Source organism: Lissotriton vulgaris, chromosome 5, assembly GCF_964263255.1.
Source record: "Lissotriton vulgaris chromosome 5, aLisVul1.2, whole genome shotgun sequence".
NCBI lineage: Eukaryota > Metazoa > Chordata > Amphibia > Caudata > Salamandridae > Lissotriton > Lissotriton vulgaris.
The window spans coordinates 1,796,646,781-1,796,666,969 of record NC_141693.1 but is presented as its reverse complement, the minus strand read 5'-3'; the positions used below and the strand labels follow the sequence as shown (position 1 = coordinate 1,796,666,969).

General features: G+C 46.2%; 1 protein-coding gene across 1 annotated transcript in view; it reads right to left on the bottom strand.

The window, feature by feature from the left end:
- Positions 1–20,189, bottom strand: part of DNAJC7 (DnaJ heat shock protein family (Hsp40) member C7) — a 649,293-nt gene that overhangs the window by 249,638 nt on the left and 379,466 nt on the right. Inside the window, exon 9 of the mRNA XM_086924152.1 lies at positions 8,933–9,024. Coding sequence (XP_086780278.1) covers positions 8,933–9,024 — 92 coding nt within the window. The remainder of the gene's footprint in view (positions 1–8,932; positions 9,025–20,189) is intronic.

The following is a 20,189-nucleotide window of genomic DNA, read 5'->3' as shown; positions in this document are numbered from 1 at the left end:
GGTGTGCTAAGCCTTGAGGAGCTACAACAGCTGGTTCAGTAGAACTCAGAGTATTCTAAGCTAAGTTATATGTACCTGGAGTACTTATGCGATCTTTCACAAGATATTCTTAGGATACGCGTGGTAAAACAACAGCAAGCTCAAATCCCAACCGCTGCTCACCAATGTGAGAAGTTGGCCTGATATGCAGTGCTCACTATTCTAGTGATCACTATGCATCAGTCCAAACGACCCTTATGGTGATTGGTTGTAAGTCAACCTTAGACCAGCTATCCTAGTAGCGTGGATACGAGCAATCTTCGGGCTAAACTCTAGAGGGCGTGTTAAGCCAGCTGTTATACCATCACATACCCCTTGAACACCAAGTGAAAGGACACCACACAAGTGTTATGAAAATAAACAGTGTATTTATTAGAATCACAACAGCCCTGTACTCTTTATGAGGACAGGGTACTAAGCACACAACGAAACTCTTAGGAAAATACTTCAAGTGCACAATCAATACAGGTGCCCGAGGGCACGGAAAGTTTAGTGGTCTCGGGCGGACCCGATAAGGCAAGTCGGAAGCGATAGGGACTCGGGACCCTTAAATAAGGAGGCTATGCAGGCACCGAAATGCCGAAGTTACCTAGCCCCAAGGGCTGCGGCTGCACAAGTCTTTACAGACGTCGGGAGTCTTCGCTGACGAGCCAGGAGCCGGAAGGAAGGAGTTGCTGGCCGGCGACCAGTGTAGATAGTTCGTAGAGATCCAAGCCTGGATCAGAGATGGATGACTCCTGAAAGCAGAGGGGACCAAGTTCGTACTACTAGCCAGTAGTCAGAGGGTACCGGATGATCGTCACCTCGACTAGGTGAGTGGGCGACGCTAGGCTCTGCAGTCTCTCGGACCAGGAGGCTTTGTCGGCGACCAGGATGGAGGTGCGAGCTGTCCCACGAAGGTTGATGCCGTCGGCGTCACTGGGCCCAGGATTGGGGCAACAAGCCTTGGCAAATTTCAGGGCCACGTGGTGGGCCTAAAATGGCGTCTTGAGTGGACCAGGAGGGTCCGGGGTGCTCCTCTCTCAGAAGGGAGCAAAGGCCAGTCTGGAGCAACCAGACCAGCAGCGTTGGTTGTCGTCAAGAAGGTCACAAGCCAGCGGTTAGTGATCAGACAACGTGTTGAACAGCAGAGAGCAGAAGGGCCCCACGCAGATCGTGGAGATGCTGGGAGGCTGCGCTTCGATGCTGGAGCTGCTCAGGTTCGGGGCTTCTCGGACCCCAGAGCACTCGCCAGAGGATCCCTCGGTGGTCGTGCCGGTTAAGAAATCGTGCAGGTCTTGATGATGGCCGGTCCCTCGAGGTCTCGTCGCACCCACAGATCTCAGCTGAGCTGACGACGTGGGTAGAAGTCAGAGATGCCAGGGAAGCCGGTTCTCGTCGAGCTGGGCAGTCGGATTCCTGAGGAAGGACTTGCAGCAAACCGCAAAGTTCTTAGATGGTGCCTGCGGATGCAGGGTGACTACTCCGTAGCCACAAGGGAGAAATCTTGAGAAGAGACGAGAGTTCCTTTCGTAGAAAGTATTCTTGATTCAAAGATGATCTAATTGGAAGGGTCCCCGCTCCTGCCTTTATCCTAAAGAAAGGGGTGGGTAAGTGACTAGTCCAGCCCTAGGGGTGGGACCGGGAAGGGGGGTGGTTACACCCCTCTCCCATGCCGGACTTTCCCCAGGTCAGGGGCTGGAGCGCCCCTGGAACTGGTTCTAGCCGGCAGATGCGTAGTGAGCACCGGGGTGCCACTCCGCAGTCACCTTCTTGTAAAGCCCTGCCTACCCAGGATACACAAAACCCTGTCTGGGATGGTGCGAACACCGCCCCGGACAGGAAACCCTTTGTCCAAGCTCTCCTTGCTGGAAGGACTCCCAGCAGCAGGAGGTCAGACTCGTGTCTGTGGTGGCAGCATCCATTTTGTGGAGCTGAGGCTTTAGTTAACTTTAACCGGGGTTCACAGTTACGTACATGTCGTGTCCCTCTAGAAGGGCGGAATGCTAACCCCGTCGCCAGCATTGGTGAGGGGTCAGTATCCCGATTCGTATGACACCTTAATCGACATGTCTTGATAACGCGATACCGAAGTTACCAATATGGTACGCGTTATCATGGAACAGCCATTGGGTCTTGGTTCCGCAAGCTGCAACCGGGCTCGGCTCGTGCCAGAGCCCAATTCACACGATTCCACGCACTCTGCCTTCAGGATTGTCAAGGCCTGCCATAGGAGTGACTGATAGGAACTCGGGTGTCCATTTTAGGGACACCCGAGTTAGGGACATACTATACCTAAAGCAACGGGCGAGTACGCCACGTTGCCCCAGCTGTCGCGCAGCTAGTTGTGTCCGATTTAGATGGCCATCCAGGGGTGGCATAATACATGCTTCAGCCCCTGGTAGGCCCTGGGTACACCGATGCCCTGAGTTACAGGGTCTGACAAGGTGGCCCAGTTCCAATTGGGTAATGCACCTAAGGTACACACATCAATTTAGCGAGAGAACAGCTAGGCTGTGGGTCTGATTGGCAGGCCCACAGCCCGAGAAAGTCGTAAACCAGTGAAACAAAAGCAAAAAATCTGGGTGATCATAGGATTGCAGACCCTACTCTCCTACACACTCCATTGAACACAAACAGCTGGTAGTCCACTCTGTGTTCTTTGGTGTGAATAATGTAGATCAATGCTCTTTCTGTGGCCAGGCAGTGGATTTTCTCCTCCTCCTTGGTGGGGTGAGGTAGAGCAAAGAAAGTAGACAGCATGATGATTTGCCCGACATGGAAAGGTGTCAATTCCATCGGCAGAAAGGAGGCATAGGTGTGGAGAACCAGTTTGTCTGGTAAGAAGCTGGTGTATGGACGGAGGACAGAAAGGGCCTGCAGCTCACAAATTCTCCTGTCTGATGTGATTATGGCCCCACTGGGGCATAACAAAAGGTTTGGAGGGGGTGGGAATGTATGTTAAAGACCTTTCAGAAACATGTCACAACAGGTGACTTGAACAGACCGATCCAGCAGCCGCAAAAAGATGATACAGGTTCATAAGGGGGCATCCCTAAGGCACACTGGAAGCACAATTGCTTAAAAAAGCTTGAAAAAGTTTGTTTTTTTATTTTAAACAGCCAAAAAGTTACTCCGGTAGCTCTTCTGGATCCACACTGATGGTGCAGAACGAAAAGGACTCATGTCAGCACTAGGGTGGTGCCTATATAGGCAAAATGCATGCAATAACGAGTGCAGATGGCACCTAAAAAGCGGACCCAATCGGTACCACCCACCGGCGCACAGAGGTACTGCTCAATATTTTTCAGATCCAGTCTGATGTGTGGAGAATATTCTAAGGTTAGGAAACTGCGGCTAGAAGTCTACATCAAATAAAAAAGTTATTTGCATTCGGTAACACTATTTCGAATCACAGATTCCGAACTAATAAAATATTTTACAGATGTTAAGGGGGCACTGACAGGCGGTGTGCTTTGGCACCAGTAGGTGAAGTTAGGTTCCACCATTAAAGGTGGCTCTTGGATTGAGTGATGCCTGAGGACAGAGTAGGACTCAAAGTTAGATGCTTTTTTCAGGATAGGCTATGGGCTCTATGCCAAATTCCCCAGGAGCTGTGACCTGGTTCTGTCTGGGGATAAATGAATGTCAAGAGGCTGACCTTGATGCATCTGCAGCATGACTGGAGGCTTGAGATCTGGTCTTCCGTCTTGAGTGCTTTTGGACTAGCCTGCTCAATATTAGTGGCTTAAGAGCACATCACCTTTAAACTCTCATTCCCCTGGGTAGCAAGACCACTAGAGGGGTCTGCTTGTTCCTCCCTGACACTGAATATATCTACTGGTTTAAAGTTGTCACAGGTCTTAGGAGAGAGGGAAAAGGCTTGGCGTTGCATTATATGCAACCAATGCCTCTCTCTTTGTGTGCCAATGGATATTCTTAAACTAGAAAGGCCAGTAGGCATTGCAGGAATTCCTGCTGCATTTCAGGAAAGGTCTAGGCTACACATGCCGTGTGGTGCGACCAGTGGTATTTGGTGTTGTGCCTAGGGCAGAAATGAAAAAGTGTCCCTTCTGCGAAAACCCTCCAAAGTCAATGGTGGTTAATTGGAGAGGGTATCCGGTCACAACGAGTTGAGAAATCATTGGGCACAGTACATCTTAAGATGCTTGGGCACCAATAAATAGTCATCCGACCAAGCGTAGGCTAGACAATCACAGTTTTCAAAGTCGCTGAGTTTGAAGAATCGAACACTGGTCCCAAAGAATCTGGCAAAGAATGCATCAGTCCCAGAGCTGGCTCTTGAATGTCCAAACCAGATGGCAGAAAAAAACAATCGGGGGTGGAGTCATTGTCCCCATGCATTGTGGACTAAGGGAGGCGACAACAGGCTTTGCGACTTGAAATGTATTTGAAGCTAAACTACGTTAGATGGTAGGAATATGTAAAGCATGTGTGGCTATGAATATATTTATTTGCCTACTGCTAGGGCTCTGCACTGGCTCTCCATGAAAGCTTGTGTCACTTAGGACTACCAGTCTCTAATTTGGGTGATTTTATTGTCTAGCACCTCACCATAATATTTAACAGCTGAGAACAACTTAAGCATCCCCCTTGTCAGCCCCTTCACAACTTCACTTGGGATTCCAAATGAACCCCAAAATTTAGGCTTGGCAAAGGTAAATGACTACTTGTAGTCCAAGTCGCAGTCAGCTGGAGTAACTTTCAAAATTCTATTCCGCTGTGTGCCGGTTTAATCATCCTGAAACCTCTGCCTGCTCAAGATAATTTTGTTCTGATTCGGTTTAATCATCCTGAAATATCGGATTGGTGTCAGTACAACGCGTTGTATTACAACGCATTCCGTTACAACGCAGATTTTACAACGCGGGATCCATTACAACGGATGTCATTACAATGCATGGCATTACATCGCAGATGCTATTACAACGCATGGCATTACATCGTAAGTATAGGTAAGTATACCTTTTTTTAAAAATGTTATTTAGTTTATTGTAATTAATTTTTTTTAAATAATTTAATTAAAAGACATTTAAAAATTGTCATTAATTTAAATAAATAAAATAATATCAATTTAATCAATGTAATTTTATTAAAATTTTTAATTAATTTAATAAAAAAGTAATTAGTTTAATGTACATATTTTTTAAAATGAAATTAAATTAATAATAATAATTTATTTAATTTAATTAATTTAATTAAAAAATGTAATTAATGTAAAATAATTAATTTATTAAATATATTTTAATTAATTTTAAAATGGTAAATATAATTTAATTATCCCTAAACCCAAACCCTGCCCTAAAACCTAAAAACACCCCTGTACCCCAAAACCCAAACCCCAAACCCTGCCCTAAAACCTAAAAACACCCCTGTACCCCAAAACCCAAACCCTGCCCTAAAACCTAAAAACACCCCTGTACCCCAAAACCCAAACCCTGCCCTAAAACCTAAAAACACCCCTGTACCCCAAAACCCAAACCCTACCCTAAAACCTAAAAACACCCCTGTACCCCAAAACCCAAACCCTGCCCTAAAACCTAAAAGCACCCCTGTACCCCAAAACCCAAACCCTGCCCTAAAACCTAAAAACACCCCTGTACCCCAAAACCCAAACCCTACCCTAAAACCTAAAAACACCCCTGTACCCCAAAACCCAAACCCTGCCCTAAAACCTAAAAACACCCCTGTACCCCAAAACCCAAACCCTGCCCTAAAACCACCCCTGTACCCCAAAACCCAAACCCTACCCTAAAACCTAAAAACACCCCTGTACCCCAAAACCCAAACCCTGCCCTAAAACCCAAAAACACCCCTGTACCCCAAAACCCAAACCCTACCCTAAAACCTAAAAACACCCCTGTACCCCAAAACCCAAACCCTGTCCTAAAACCTAAAAACACCCCTGTACCCCAAAACCCAAACCCTGCCCTAAAACCTAAAAACACCCCTGTACCCCAAAACCCAAACCCTGCCCTAAAACCTAAAAACACCCCTGTACCCCAAAACCCAAACCCTGCCCTAAAACCTAAAAACACCCCTGTACCCCAAAACCCAAACCCTGCCCTAAAACCTAAAAACACCCCTGTACCCCAAAACCCAAACCCTGCCCTAAAACCTAAAAACACCCCTGTACCCCAAAACATATACTCCTATACTCACACTTATTTAAAAAATCACTTAAATTAATATATTTAATTTATAATAATTAAAAACAAAAATAAATATTTTTTTTAATAATTAATAATAATTAAATGAATTAAATAATATTAAATAGAATAAAAAAAATGTAAATACTTACCAATACTTACGATGTAATAGTATGCGTTGTAATAGCATCTGCGATGTAATGCCATGCATTGTAATGACATCCGATGTAATGGATCCCGCGTTGTAAAATCTGCGTTGTAACGGAATGAGACGTAAAAGATGCGTTGTAAGAGTAACACACCTGAAATATCTGCCTGCTCAAGATAATTTTGTTCTGATTCAGTTAGGTCACTAGTTCACTATTCAATTCTGCTTAATGAGTTGGTCTGTGTTTTTCTACAGCAGGAACAGACTCACCACATTCCCAGATACTACAGACTAAAGAAAAGTCACTTAATTATATTTTTTACCTCCAATACATGCAGCCCGATCATGCTTCTTAAGATTTCTTTTTTTATCACACACATCAAGCTTTGAGGTCAACTGGCTGGTCATGGACACTGTCCTGATATGTAGGCCATAATCTGTTACTACTTTGACATGCCTGGGGCATCTGTTACTTTACACTACTCCCAATTTCTTCTCATTTGCCTACTGCACCCATTTATCCCATGTGCAGACAAGCATGAAGTTATTTTACTGAAGGACCCCTTGTGATTAGCTATGTTGCATTTTGTATGGTTTGGTTCTTTAAAGAATCTGTATAAAAAGAAAAGCCACTTTACAGCTTAACACAAATAAACTAAACTATCCTTAAAAAAAGTCATGGTCATAAAGCACTTTAAAACGCACCTATGTATTTCATTAGCCTTCTCGATCATTGTCACCATCTACAAGCTTCTTCACAGGCAAAGGATTTTAAAGTCTAACCACTTTCAAACTGCACGAAGAAAGACTGAAATAAGTTATACAACCTACACACCCACCGTTGGAAAGTTTCACAGATTTGATTTCTAGCCAAAATGGTTGGCAAGGAGCCAATTTTTTTGATGACTGCAACACAGTGATACAAAGGGTATTCATCATTTTCACAGTACTGCCGCAACTGAAGACAGCTTTTAAGTAGCCCTCTCAACCCAAATTTTACATTATAAATGGTCTTAAAAGAATCAGTGTACCAATGGCTCAGTGGACCAGTACAATCCCATCCTCAGAGGTTTGCATTCCACTGGGTCAACTAAGCCTTTCTTCCTGATGGAGTTCATTAAATGAAGTACCAATTAGTTGGATAACAAATATACACAAATGGTGCCAGGAAATCACCCCAGGGTGAATGGGTGTTTTTCAAAAGAAACAGGTTATAAATATATAACCCATTTTGACTGTGCAGAGTAGAGCATGAATATTTGTGAGAACACTGATTAGAGCTGAACACTCTTACTGACACAGAGAAAAAAGATTTGGTCACACTAAGGATTCCAAAAACACGGTATGTTGCCACCACAAATGTATGTACTACACTCTGGTCCACTACAAGGACACATTTGTTGCACCCCTCTAGGTCACATGATAGTTCCTGGACCGTACATTGTCATGAACAGGAATACTAGCCAGATAAAAAGGTCGGTATGTCATTTAAGGAAATGTACAAAAAACTTGAAGGCAAACCTGTGCCAACTCCTGTGATTAACAAACAGGTGCAATAGATTTTTTAAATTTAATTATAAATATAATTACATTGTTTTAATCAATTTAGCTACTATTGCAGCTTCACAAAGAATGTTCATGCATACGCAATTATTAAAGGTCAGGTTGTAGGTTTCTGTGCAAAATTGTTCCAAACAAATCCTGCAATAACACTCTGCCAAATCACCAGAAAGACTGCATTGTCAACCCAAAAAAACCCATAAATAGCATTAAAAATCATAATTTTGTTGTACGCTTGCTGCACAAAAAAATAAAAACCCCACAAAACAACAGGAGTTTAAAGTGTAGAGGCGAAAAAGAAGACTGAGGAGGCGTGGAAATCGGAGTGAAATTTACAAGTGATGTTATTCGACAGATATAGTCCAAATGATTAGCAGTTTCTTTTCTGTAGATTTTATCTTGTATATAGAAAACAGAATTTAAAACCATTATTTTAAAGAGAAAATGGGTACGGCTATCAGGAGACATTTCAATATCTGTTTTACTTAAAAGATGTCACTGTATGTCTTAATGTAGCAAAGTTCTTTTAATCAATGTTCTACCTAAAAGAAGACCTTTGTCTTATCTAGAAATATAATGTTCCTAGCTGTTATAATGTTATTCCTATAGAACAAGAGTTATTCCTAGTTATTGCACATGGCATTTTTATATAAAGACTGATACCGCTAAGAGACAGTAGGGGTTATATATGTAGGGGTTATATAAACATTTCAAAATCCTTTTGCATTAATAAACGTATACCCCGTTATTGCACATAGCACTGATGTTGTAATACTGTGGATAACTTCTTCATTAAGAACATGTGTATTTTTGTACCTTGGTTTAGCCATATTTAGATGCAGATATTCTGATATAGTCATTATACTTCTACGTTAATAATATTGATTTGTGATGCAATGTCTTTTTTAATGATTATAATCTAATTACACTTTATGAACGTGATATAATGCTTTTATGTTTTATTTTAGCAATAAAGCGAATAAAGTTTGAACTGATTAACAGCTTTTCCATAGACAACAAAAATTAAGCCACGTACCTTTGTGCCCTCCTTAAGTATGGTTTCAGGTAAGTATCGTCCAATTTGATGGCATTAGTGCAGTCTTCAATTGCTTCATGTGGTTTTCCAAGCTGCAAAATTACAAAGAGATGCAAATCTGCTTTTGGTCTAGTTTGCATACCCACAAGAGGACAAACCATATTTCAAGGCAGGTAGTGATAGAGGGGGGTTAGATGTATTTAGGCTTCATACACAAGGGCAAACACCACACATTTACCCCACTTACTAAAATGGAGCATGCACAGTGGTTTGGGTAAAAAGATCATTAACATTTGTACAGCAAAATGTGCACAAGTCCACATTTTCATAAAACACTGCAGTGCCAGAAAAGAAGCTCAAGTTGGTCAGGCAAACTTTGTATAGTTTTACAGTGGAGGATAAGCGGTACTGGTTTAACATCTATGAGTTACAGGGGGAGAACCAGATAAAGCCTATAACTAACATACCCCTTCTGGCCGAGGTTATTGCAATCAGGAATACAGTACTGAAGAAAAACTTTACAAGGATGAAAAGGCTCAAAAGGTCGATTCATTAGAAAAGTAATAACTAAATTTGGATCACATTTCAAGAGAAACTCTAACCACAGATTCCTTACCTTGGAATATTCACCAGGCATCAGCCTGGATCTGGAAAATCTTGAGCAGTACCGCTGCACACCAGTAGGTAGCACCAATGGCTCCACAGCGGTGTCATTGGAATGAACAGACAAACCAGAAAGTAATGCAGAACATTGGGCAAAATGACTATCTCAACGGACCGGATTGTCCAGAGTAGTGCTTCGTGAACGCATTCAGCTGAACCCATGTAGCTGCATGACAGACCATGCACCCTGCATGCTAACTCATTAGTTGCAGCCTTGGCTCAGGGTGGAGTGAACCCACAAGCCTTCTGGAGGCAGTTTTTTTTCCACTGCGTAGCAGGTTTGAATGCAGAGTACAATCCATCAAGAGATGGTCCTCTTTTGCACAGCCTTCACTTTCTTTGCTCCAGTAAATCCAATGAAAAGCTGATCATCCAGTTGTGTTTCTTAGTACATTGGAAGGGTGATCATGTGACAGACATGAAGGGGGGGGGGGGGGGGGGGGGGTTCCACTACTCGAGGTTTGACAGAAGGCATGTGTTCTGAGAACGAGTCTGTCCTGGTAGGTAGAAGGTAGTATATGATGGGGCATAAAGAACGCTCACTCTCTGGGCTAATGCAATGGCCACCAAGACCATCTTAAGGGTCAAACGACAGAGGCCAATCATCAGATAGGTCAAAACCAACTAAGTTTCACTGGGGCATAAAGAAAGGGGAAAGCGAAAACATCTGCTGCAAACCTTTTAAGAAAGTCAGAATGGAGGACTTAAATAGAGAAGGCTGATCCGGCAAACGCAGAAAAGCTAGACAGCTGACAAATCTCTCTCAACAGAGCCCAGTGCTAGGCCATGCCGGGGCAATGACAAATAAACAGCAACACCCCAGCATAAAGTGGGTCAATGTGCTTCTCTGAACACCAAGCCACAAACTTGTTCCAACAACATGAGTATACAGATTTTGTTGAGGGATGCCTGGCTGCAAGAATAACACCCATTACCCCAGGAGGAAGATAAAAATACGTAGCTGCTGCCGCCGCTCAGTCTACACACATGAAGATGGAGCATGCACAGGTTGGGATGCAAGACCCCCGGACCTGCTCCCTGAGCAGAGTACAGATGCTCATGTCGAGGAGTTTCACATACCATATGCTCCATGCACAATCTTGAACGGCCAGGAAGACTTGGACCCGGTCGGTCCTTATCTTTTAGAGGACTCTACTGGGAGTGGTATTGAGGAAAAGGTATACAGGCGTCCCGAATTACACTCCAAGTAGAACACATCTCCAAACAAGAGCTGCTGTGGAAACTCCAACCCCTAGAAGTGCACACAATGTGCGTTTTCAGTGGTTGCAAATAGATCAAGCCAAGATTCTCCCCCACTCATGGAAAATACCTTGCACCACCTATGGGTGCAGATGCCATTTGTGATACACAAGGCATCGACAGCTGGGTTCGTCTGCCCTAGCCTTCAGAGATCCCACCAGGTGTTGTACGACCAGGAAGATGTCCTGACATGCCACCCACTTCCAGAGGTGCAGGGCCATCTGTCACAGAGTCCACAACCGCACCATACCCTGCTTGCTGCAGTACCACATGGAGGTGGTTTGGTCTGTGAACACTTGAACCAATCTTCCTTTGAAGGATGGCAGGAAGACTTTCAGTGGCAAGTGGGTGGCCTACAAGTCCAACAAGTTGATCCAGGCCTCTGCTGGAGTCCTCTGTTCTCCACCTCTCCCAGGTGGGCACCCCATTCCACAAGTGAGGAATCAGTTACCATGGTCAGCTCAGGCAGGGCAAGAACGAGGGGTCTGCCACTGATCACTGTGGTTCAGTAATCACCACTGCAGATCTTACGCATTCTCCTCTGAAATCTGGACACATCTGGACACAACTGGAGAGATTCTCCTAGGGCTGTGCCACTGGGACTTCAGATCCCATTGCAGAGGCCGCCTGAGCCACCTGGCGTGCTTCAGCAACAGTATGCAAAAGGCCATCAGACTCAGCAGTCTCAGAGTCAGTATTACTGAGAAACCGGACAAAAGATTTTTAAAAATCAGGATCACAGCCTGAATGTCCTGGACTCCCTACAAGGAGGGCAGGCGTGAAACTTCACCATGTTCAGGATGGCTCCAATGAAAGGGAGCATTTGGGAAACTAGAAATGCTCTAAGCCATCTGTGAACTGCATGTACCATTTATGGGCTCGAAGGATGTGGATGTGAAAGTAAGCGTCTTGCTGGTCCAATGCTACTAAACAGTCTCAAGGTCTAAGGTGGGGTTGTGATAAATAGAAGGCGGCAAGACCCACTTGTCTGAGGTGACATTTTGCCACTCTGTTAAGAAGTGCCAGGTCTGGCCTCTTATCGGATGTTGGTGTATCGAAGATGGCACACTTAAGAGGGTTGGTTGTGGCGACCGGAAAGGGGGTGAGGGGATGAATGTACAACTATGACACTCCGTGTCCTTGCATACCATGAGGTCTGTGGGAACCTCTGCCACAGCCAGAAAAGAGATGGGAATCTTGCTGGCCTTTGTAGGTATGGCTAATGTTGGTGGATCTGAAGTACTGGACCGTAACAATGGAAGCGAGCTGTGACCCTGCTATCCTTAAAGCGCTCCAGTGCTGCATCCGCCTTATTGATAAACAGGCGAGAGCCCTTGAAAGGGATGTCCATGAGGCTTGTTTGGACTTCCCCCCCCAAAAAGCCAGTGGAGAGCAAACAAGCTTGGTGCCTAAAGGCCACTGTGGAACTCATCACTTACAAGGACACCATGGTGTCAAAGCTACACCAGGTGGTCAATTTTGCAGCATATCAGCTGTCAAGCATAGCTTGTATAAGAGTTGCCCCAAGCCCCCTACGGGACCATGAGAAGCACCTGTGCCACCAAGTCACACAGGGCATGGTAAGATTATCCCAAAAGTCAAGCGGTATTGACCAATCACAAAGCCTGGCTTGTGGTAGAGAAGTTTTTCCCAAAGTTCTCCAACCGTTTGAATTCCCTATTGGAAGTTGTAGCCAGGAAGGCGTTTGGGTTGACTCTGGCCATCAAAGCTTCTACCACCAAACTCTAGGGGCTGGGGTGTTGCGAGAGGAATATGGGACCCCTGGTGCAGGGCAGTGACTGCATGCAACCTGACAGTTGACCGGAACCCAGTAGATTGACTTGGACCAAGTTCCCAGGAAGACGTTGGTGAAGGCTTTGTTATAAGGAAGCTTTTACTGGAGTGTCCGGACTGAGCACTTTGATTATGACTTTAGTCTTATCCTCCACTAATGGGACCTTGAGATAAAGAACCTCAGCTGCCCTCTCTCATGACCATTGCGAATGTCGCACTCTCTTCAGTAGCTGCGCCAGGTGGGGAGACTAAACCAAAGACTGGTGAGGAATCTAGCCGGCTGGCGCTACCCAGCTTCGTGTACCAGTTCTCCTCTGGGAAGGATTGGGTGATGTTGCCAGTGGTGCCCTCCTCAAACTCTCCAAAAAGAGAGGCAGTATATCTGAGCCCAAAGTCAGTCTTGTCCCGAACTGTGCCGGCTTCAACTTCAAATGAGGTCAGCACAGTACGGTCTCGGAGTCAGAAAAGACAATAGGTTCACACTCTTTGTGGATGACAGCAACAGCGCTGAGGGGCCAAGACCCTTTGACGGTGAAGGGCTGAAATGGGACTATGGACCGGAGTTTGGCAAGACGATAGAACCAGCGCCAGGGTAGGACCTGCTGACAGTAACCCTGAAGTGACACCTCCTAGCTCCCTGGGGCTCAAAGATGCTCCAGAAAGAGGTGGTTTCCCAAAGATACAGCTCATGGCCTTCGAGTACTCCTGAAGTTAGGCAGGAATTGCTCAGTCTCTGGGAAACTCTGGGAGAAGCAAAGGAGTTGGGCCAGCTCAAAGGGAGGTGTGCAACAACAGCATCTAGATGCATGGGGGCATCCCTGCGCTCCTTCCAGGGAGTTGAAAGTGCACAGTTAGTTGAGCACGCTTCAAAAAATATTTTCCTTTTTGGACTTCAGACTACTTTCACTTGGAGAACAAACTGTCGCAGGAACAGATCTGGGAGTTAGCACAAGACAGTCTGTGGGACCTACACCACCCTTGAGAGGGAACAATGCGGGGTCTTGCGTTGCTGCACCGTGAAAAGCTTCAGCGACCACTCCCAAATCACTTGTGCACACTGAAAAACATCGAGAAAGGACTTTGAGTTGGGCCCAACCCAAAGAACCAAAAGCAAACGATCTGCCTATGACATTCACTGCATGGTAAAACTCGCAAGTTTGAGGGAACATGTCACTAGCACACCGGAAATAATTTTAGAAAAAATGTCTCAACAAAAGTCAAGAAAAAGATGATCAAAACGAGATGGAGGTAGCTCTCCGGAACTGCAAAAGTTGATGTACCCCTATATGAACTTATATAGGTACCGCACACATCACATCCGGCGAAGATGTTAATAGGGAGCTGTCGCACCGCCCTCCCCCCAATAAGCAGAGGTACTGCTAAAGATTTTGCGCATCCAGTCTGATGTCTGGGATATATTGTGAGGTAAGTAAACTGCCGTTATAAGCCTATCGACATATTAACCAATTTACAGGTCAATGGATCTAGCACTTTCTCAACAAACCATTTTGAAAGGAGACACTGATGATTAAAATATGCAGCCCTGATTGAAGGCCTTTGAGCAGTTAATATCTGGTCCTCCTCAGACAGAGAAAATCTAGAACGCTAAACTCTCAAATTCCACACAAAGACGGTTACTGAATGTTTGGATTAAGGATTTCATCTCGGGTGTGACAAAAAAAATCTTCTTGAACTGGAAAAGGCTGTAAATATGAGCAACTGAGCTTCCGATATCACAGACACCTAGCTAGAGCTATCAATATCACATGAACCTTGTGATGACAGATCTTCCCCAACAAAATAATTGGCAGAAATGTATAACCATAATCAAATCCCAAGGTGTCCTCCTAAGAATTCATGCCCTATGAGAACTCTGTCCAACAAAGAATCTGACACTTGCTCTTTTTCTGAATCATAAACAAATTCATCTGAGGCAATCACCACAGAGAAATCTGTAAAACAAATGCATGAACCTCTGACTCATGACATCGGTTTACTCAAAAGATCAGCTTTAATGTTCTGGGTACTGGGAAGAAGATCTTCTGAAAGACCAATTCGACAAATCAAGAGAATTTATAAATTGCATTAATACCATCATGTTGAAAATGTGCGGGAACATGCACACAAATGTATGTCCTCATCATGTGTGACAAAATTGTATGTAAATCAATACATTTGGTGAAATTGCAGTTCAATATTCGTTTTCTCTCATTTGAGCAACTTAAAGAGAAATCCCACACATTATTGAACCTTCATCAGTTGGGGGACACGAAGAAAAGTTAACCCAAATTTCAGCAAAACTGAAAGGAGCATGTTTCAACTGTACTGCAATTGGTCACTACGCCAAGTCCAAAGATTGTCTTACTAGGAGGGCTTTTTGTCAACTGTGTAAAAAGAAGGGTACTATTCAAAATGTTGCAAATCCACAGTGAACAAGAGTAAGATCGTTGAATTGTCTGAATTGTTGAAGTATTGCAAATTGTTGGACACTCAAGTCCAAACCAACCAAAGAATGTAATTATCAAAACCAAATTTGCGGTTGACGTTCTTTTTTAATCTATTGCCTGGTTATCTTTGATTCAACACGATTGTAAAACTAAATTTCAGGGTTCTGTTCTTCTACAGGATCCAGATATCAATATATGAAAGAAACTATGTTGATTTGTTTCCAAGCTAACAGTGTATAAGTGAAGGGCACCCAAGTGAAACATGTATGCAACAAACGAAGAGGAAAGTGTTTTAAGATAGCCACAGCAATCACGAGGTGCATTATCTTGGACCCTTCCTTGAACAATACAATAAAGCCTGCTCAGAGTGAACAATGGTGTTGTAGAGGAGGTGGATCAGATTAGAGAAGGTAGTATATTTAAAATTGAATTCCAAGAAGTGTTGAGTGGTCATGTAGGTTACTTACGAGATTACATGCACAAAATAGGTCTTCAACTGAAAAATATGTTCGGGTTGTGAGTGAAGTTACAAGCATGCCAAGTAGCGTGGAGGTGGTGTGAATAATTAATTGGAGAAGCCCTATGGGGCAGGAGCCAAAATAAGTTGAGAGCTCCAACTGGATGGCACGAATAGGGGTGGGCAGACACGGCCTCAAGGCACCTGCGTTTGTGCAGATCTAAGAGCCTTAAACAATTGTGTGATGGCTGATCTTATCCAGAATGCTTTTCGACTACCGTCAGCCTCCCCGGTTTTCCAACGGATCACAAACAAGATGTTGGGAGGCATTCCAGGGCTTAGGCATGATCAGGTCAATGTGCTAATTTATGGCAGCACCCTGAGCATGACCAGAGAGAGGTCTCTGTTGAAAGAGCTGCATTCAGTGGGTGACACAGAGGCAATAAATGCACATTTTGTGAGACCAAAATGTAATACTTTTGTTTCCTCCACTAGCTTAAAGGCAAAACCAAAATTGGTGGATTCTGTAAGCAGAATGTCATCTGCCAGCAAGGAAGAGGTTGCAGCCTTCAATCAGTGGAATTTTAGGCGCACTACTCACCCGTGAGGACCTAAAGGCTCTGAGGGGAGGGCAAACGTTTCCAATCAGTAGAACAGCCAGGTCTTGAGTGCCTTCCTGAAGGTGCTCAGGGCGGGGGTGCGTTTGATGTCAATCAGGAGCTTGTTCCAGGCCTTGGCCACGATGTAGGAGAAGGCCCTTCCCCCTATTCTGGCTCTTCGGATGCTTGATGTTTCGGCGAGGGCGAGTTTGGTGTATCGGAGGTTTCTTTTGGGTACGTGGAAGGTGATTCTCTCATTGAGGAATTGGGGTCCGGTGTTGTGGAGGCATTTGTAGGAGTGGGTGAGTATCTTGAATGTGACTCTTCTTGGCTGGGAGCCAGTGGAGGTTCCGTAGGTGTTGGCGGATGTGTTCATGTCGAGGGATGCCGAAGATGAGTCTGGCTGCCGTGTTCTGTATCGTCTGGAGCTTGCGGAGTAGGGACTTGTTGATGCCTAGGTAGAGGGCGTTTCCAAAATCCAGTCTGTGTGGGTGACTGTCTTCCTTGACTCGGGGGCGGGGAGGATCCATTTGAAGGTCTTACGGCGGATGCAGAGGGTGCTGAAGACGCTGGAAGTGACTACATTGACCTTTCAGTTCATGGAGAGGCAGGAGTAGAGTATGATTCAGAGGTTTCTGGCTTGGGCCCTGGGGGTCGGAGGGCTGCAGAGGGCGGTGGACCACCAGGTGTTGTTCCATGCTAACGGGATGGTTCCGAGGACGCGGACTTTGGTCTTCCCTGTGTTAAGCTTCAGGCAGCTGTTGCTCATCCAGGATGCAACATCCTGCATTCCTTCCTGGAAGCGGAGTCTGGTGGTGGTGGTCCTTGGTGAGGGAGAGAATGAGCTGGGTGTCGTCGGCATAGGATACTATGCTGAGGCATGGAGGCCGAGGGGGGCCATGTAGATGTTGAAGAGGTTTGGGCTGAGCAATGATCTCTGGGGTTCTCCGCAGTTGATTTACATGGGTTCAGAGAGGAAGGGTGGCAGTCTGAGTCTTTGGCTTCTGCCGGTGTGGAACAATTGGATCCAGTCGAGGGTGGTTTCTTGTATGCAGGAGTTATGTTGTCTGGCGGACTGAGAACTCGATGAAGGCTGGTAAGTACTATCACGTTCTACTGCATGTTGGATATTGAAGATCTGGCAGCCAGAGGCTTACACCCGACCCAAAGCACCCTCCAAAAACTACCCGGTCTTCAACAACATCTCATGCAGACTGTGGGGAGACTAGCCCTACATAGGATTCTTGCAGTCAGACTATATCCTCTCCCCTTAAAAGAACTGTATCCAACTGTGAAAGTAAGGCGGTCATCACGCAGTGTCGCCTCTGCAATTATAAACGCAAGTCTCTGGCTCACATTCTACTTTGCTGCCCTGCCTTGCGGCTAGCTCACCGAATCCATCTTAAGCCCATTCTCTTCCAACTGGGCAGGCGCACAGCAAAATGGCAGTCCAACAGCTTTATATGTTGGACAATGTAAAGCATACGGCCAATTTTGCCAAATTTATTCATTACACCCTAGCAGCATTGATGGATAAGTCCCTACAGGCAGACTGTGGCAAACACCCGGGTGGTTCTTAAAGCTTGGGGGGAGCCTTCTCAGTTTGGCCACCACCGAAGTTCTGATTCATCGTGCCCAGAAGACTGGTATTACTCTCATTGTTTTAACTAAGGAGGTTTTATGAATATGTTGTGTATATATATTTATTCATTTTTCTATTGGTTTTTTACTAACCACACAAATAAAGAATTCATTCATTCATTCTTTTATCTCCTGCAGGACCCACTGGCCTGCAATCTTTCTACATCATGCGAAAACCAAGCCACAGAAACCTCGACCAGTGACACATGCTAAGCAATTTTCAAGAGTTTAAAGAGGTTTTGAAGTAGCTGGCACTGACAGAGCAGAGAAAATGAACATGTGTTGTCTACCGCTTCAAAGATCAGTCTCAACTTGCTCAAAACAACTGCTGTTGAGGTTTCTGTGCTTGCTTGATTAACTTAATCAATCAAAAATATCATTTGTAAAGTGCACTACTTACCCGTGAGGGTCTAAGGCGCTGGGGTGGGGAATGCTGCTACTGCGCGAAAAGCCAGGTCTTGAGGAGTTTTCTGAAGGTCAGCAGATCTTGGGTCTGCCGTAGGTGGATAGGGAGGGTGTTCCAGGTCTTGGCGGCGAGGTGAGAGAAATATCTGCCGCCGGAGGGCGCTCTTTGGAAGCTGGGAACAGTGGCGAGGTCGGCAGATCTGAGCTGGCAGTGTAGAAGCTGAGTCGTCTGTTGAGGTACGTTGGTCCGGTGTTAAGGAGTGCCTTGTGTGCGTGGGTGAGGAGCTTGAAGGTTATCCTCTTGTTGACCGGGAGCTAGTGCAGGTCTCTCAGATGTGGTGTGATGTGGCTGCGGCGAGGGATGTCGAGATCAGGCGCAGCGTGCAGAGGCGTTCTGGATGCATTGGAGCCGTCTCAGGAGTTTGGCCGAGGCTCCTGCATAGTGGGTGTTTCAGTAGTCCAACCTGCTGCTGACGAGGGCCTGGGTGACCGTTCTTCTCGTTTCAGTGGGGATCCACTTGTAGATCCTGCTGAGCATGCCGAGGGTGTTGAAGCTGGAGGAGGAGGAGACAGTGTTGACCTGTTTAGTCATGGAGAGGGTGGAGTCGAGGATGACCCGTAGGTTGCGTGCGTGGTCGGTGGGTGTTGATTTGGTTCCTAGAGCAGTCGGCCACCAGGAGTCGTCCCAGGCCGAAGGGTTGGATCCGAGGAGGAGGACCTCCGTCTTACCAGAGTTCAGCTTCGCCTGGCTGTTCCTCATCCTTCGTGAAGGTTGGTTTTGGTGGTCCTTGGTGAGGGAGAGATCTCATCGGCATAGGAGATGATGTTGAGGTCATGCCGACGGGCGACGTGGGCGAGCGGTGCCATGTAGATGTTAAACAGAGTTGGGCATAGGGATGAGCCCTGGGGTACCCCTCCGATGATCTCGGTGGCTTCGGAGTGGAAAGGGGGGGGGGGGGCGGAGTGGGGTTTGAGGCGGACGCTCTGTGTTCTGCCGGAGAGGAAGGAGGTGGTCCAGTCCAGGGCCTTCTCTTGGATCCCGGCGTTGTGGAGGCGTGTTCATAGTGTGTGGTGGCAGACCATGTCGAAGGCGGCTGACCGGTCCAGGAGAATGAGGGCCGCCGTTTCTACCTTGTCAAGCAGGGACCTGATGTCATTGGTGGCGGCGATGAGGGCAGTCTCGGTGCTGTGGTTGCTGCGGAACCCGGACTGGAAAGGGTCCAGGATATTGTTCTCCTAGAGGAAGCGGGTCAGCTGTTCGCTGACTGTCTTCTCGATGACCTTTGCTGGGAACGGGAGCAGGGAGGTGGGCCAGAAGTTCTTGAGGTCCGCCTTGGGTTAATTGAGTAAGGCGCTGATATCTGCGTGCTTCCAGCTCTCCAGGAAGGTTGCTGTCTCGAAGGAGGTGTGGAGGACTTTCCGGGAATGGGGTGCGATGGTTGTGCTGGCTTTGTTGAAGCTGTGCTGTGGGCATGGGTCTGACGGAGATCCGGAGTGGATGGTGTTCATGATCTTGATGGTGTCGTCGTCGTTGATGTGGGGCCATGAGACCAGGTGGTTGGTGCAGATGGTGGTCGTGGGGGTGAGGTCTCAGTGGTTGTCAGGGCGGTTGTGGTGTTGAAGCTGTTTTGGATGCCTGCAAACTTGTGGTGGAAGAAGGTGGCCAGCGAGTGGCACAGGTCTTGCGAGGGTGGGACGTAGTTGGTGTTGGAGCTGGGGTTGGAAAGTTCCTTCACGATGTTGAAGTGCTCTTTGCTGTTGTGCGCATTGTTGTCTAGGCGGTCTTTGAAGGAGGCCCTTTTGGCGGATCTGATGAGGTGATGGTGTCTGCGGGTGTCGTTCTTGTGGGCTGCCTGGCTCTCCGGTGTTCGTTCACGGAGCCAGATCTTCTCCAGCTTTCGGCAGGTTTGCTTGGAGGCCCGGAGGTCTTCAGTGAACCAGCTGGCTTTCTTGTTGGTGTGACTGTTGGAGGGTTTCTTGATCGGGGTGAG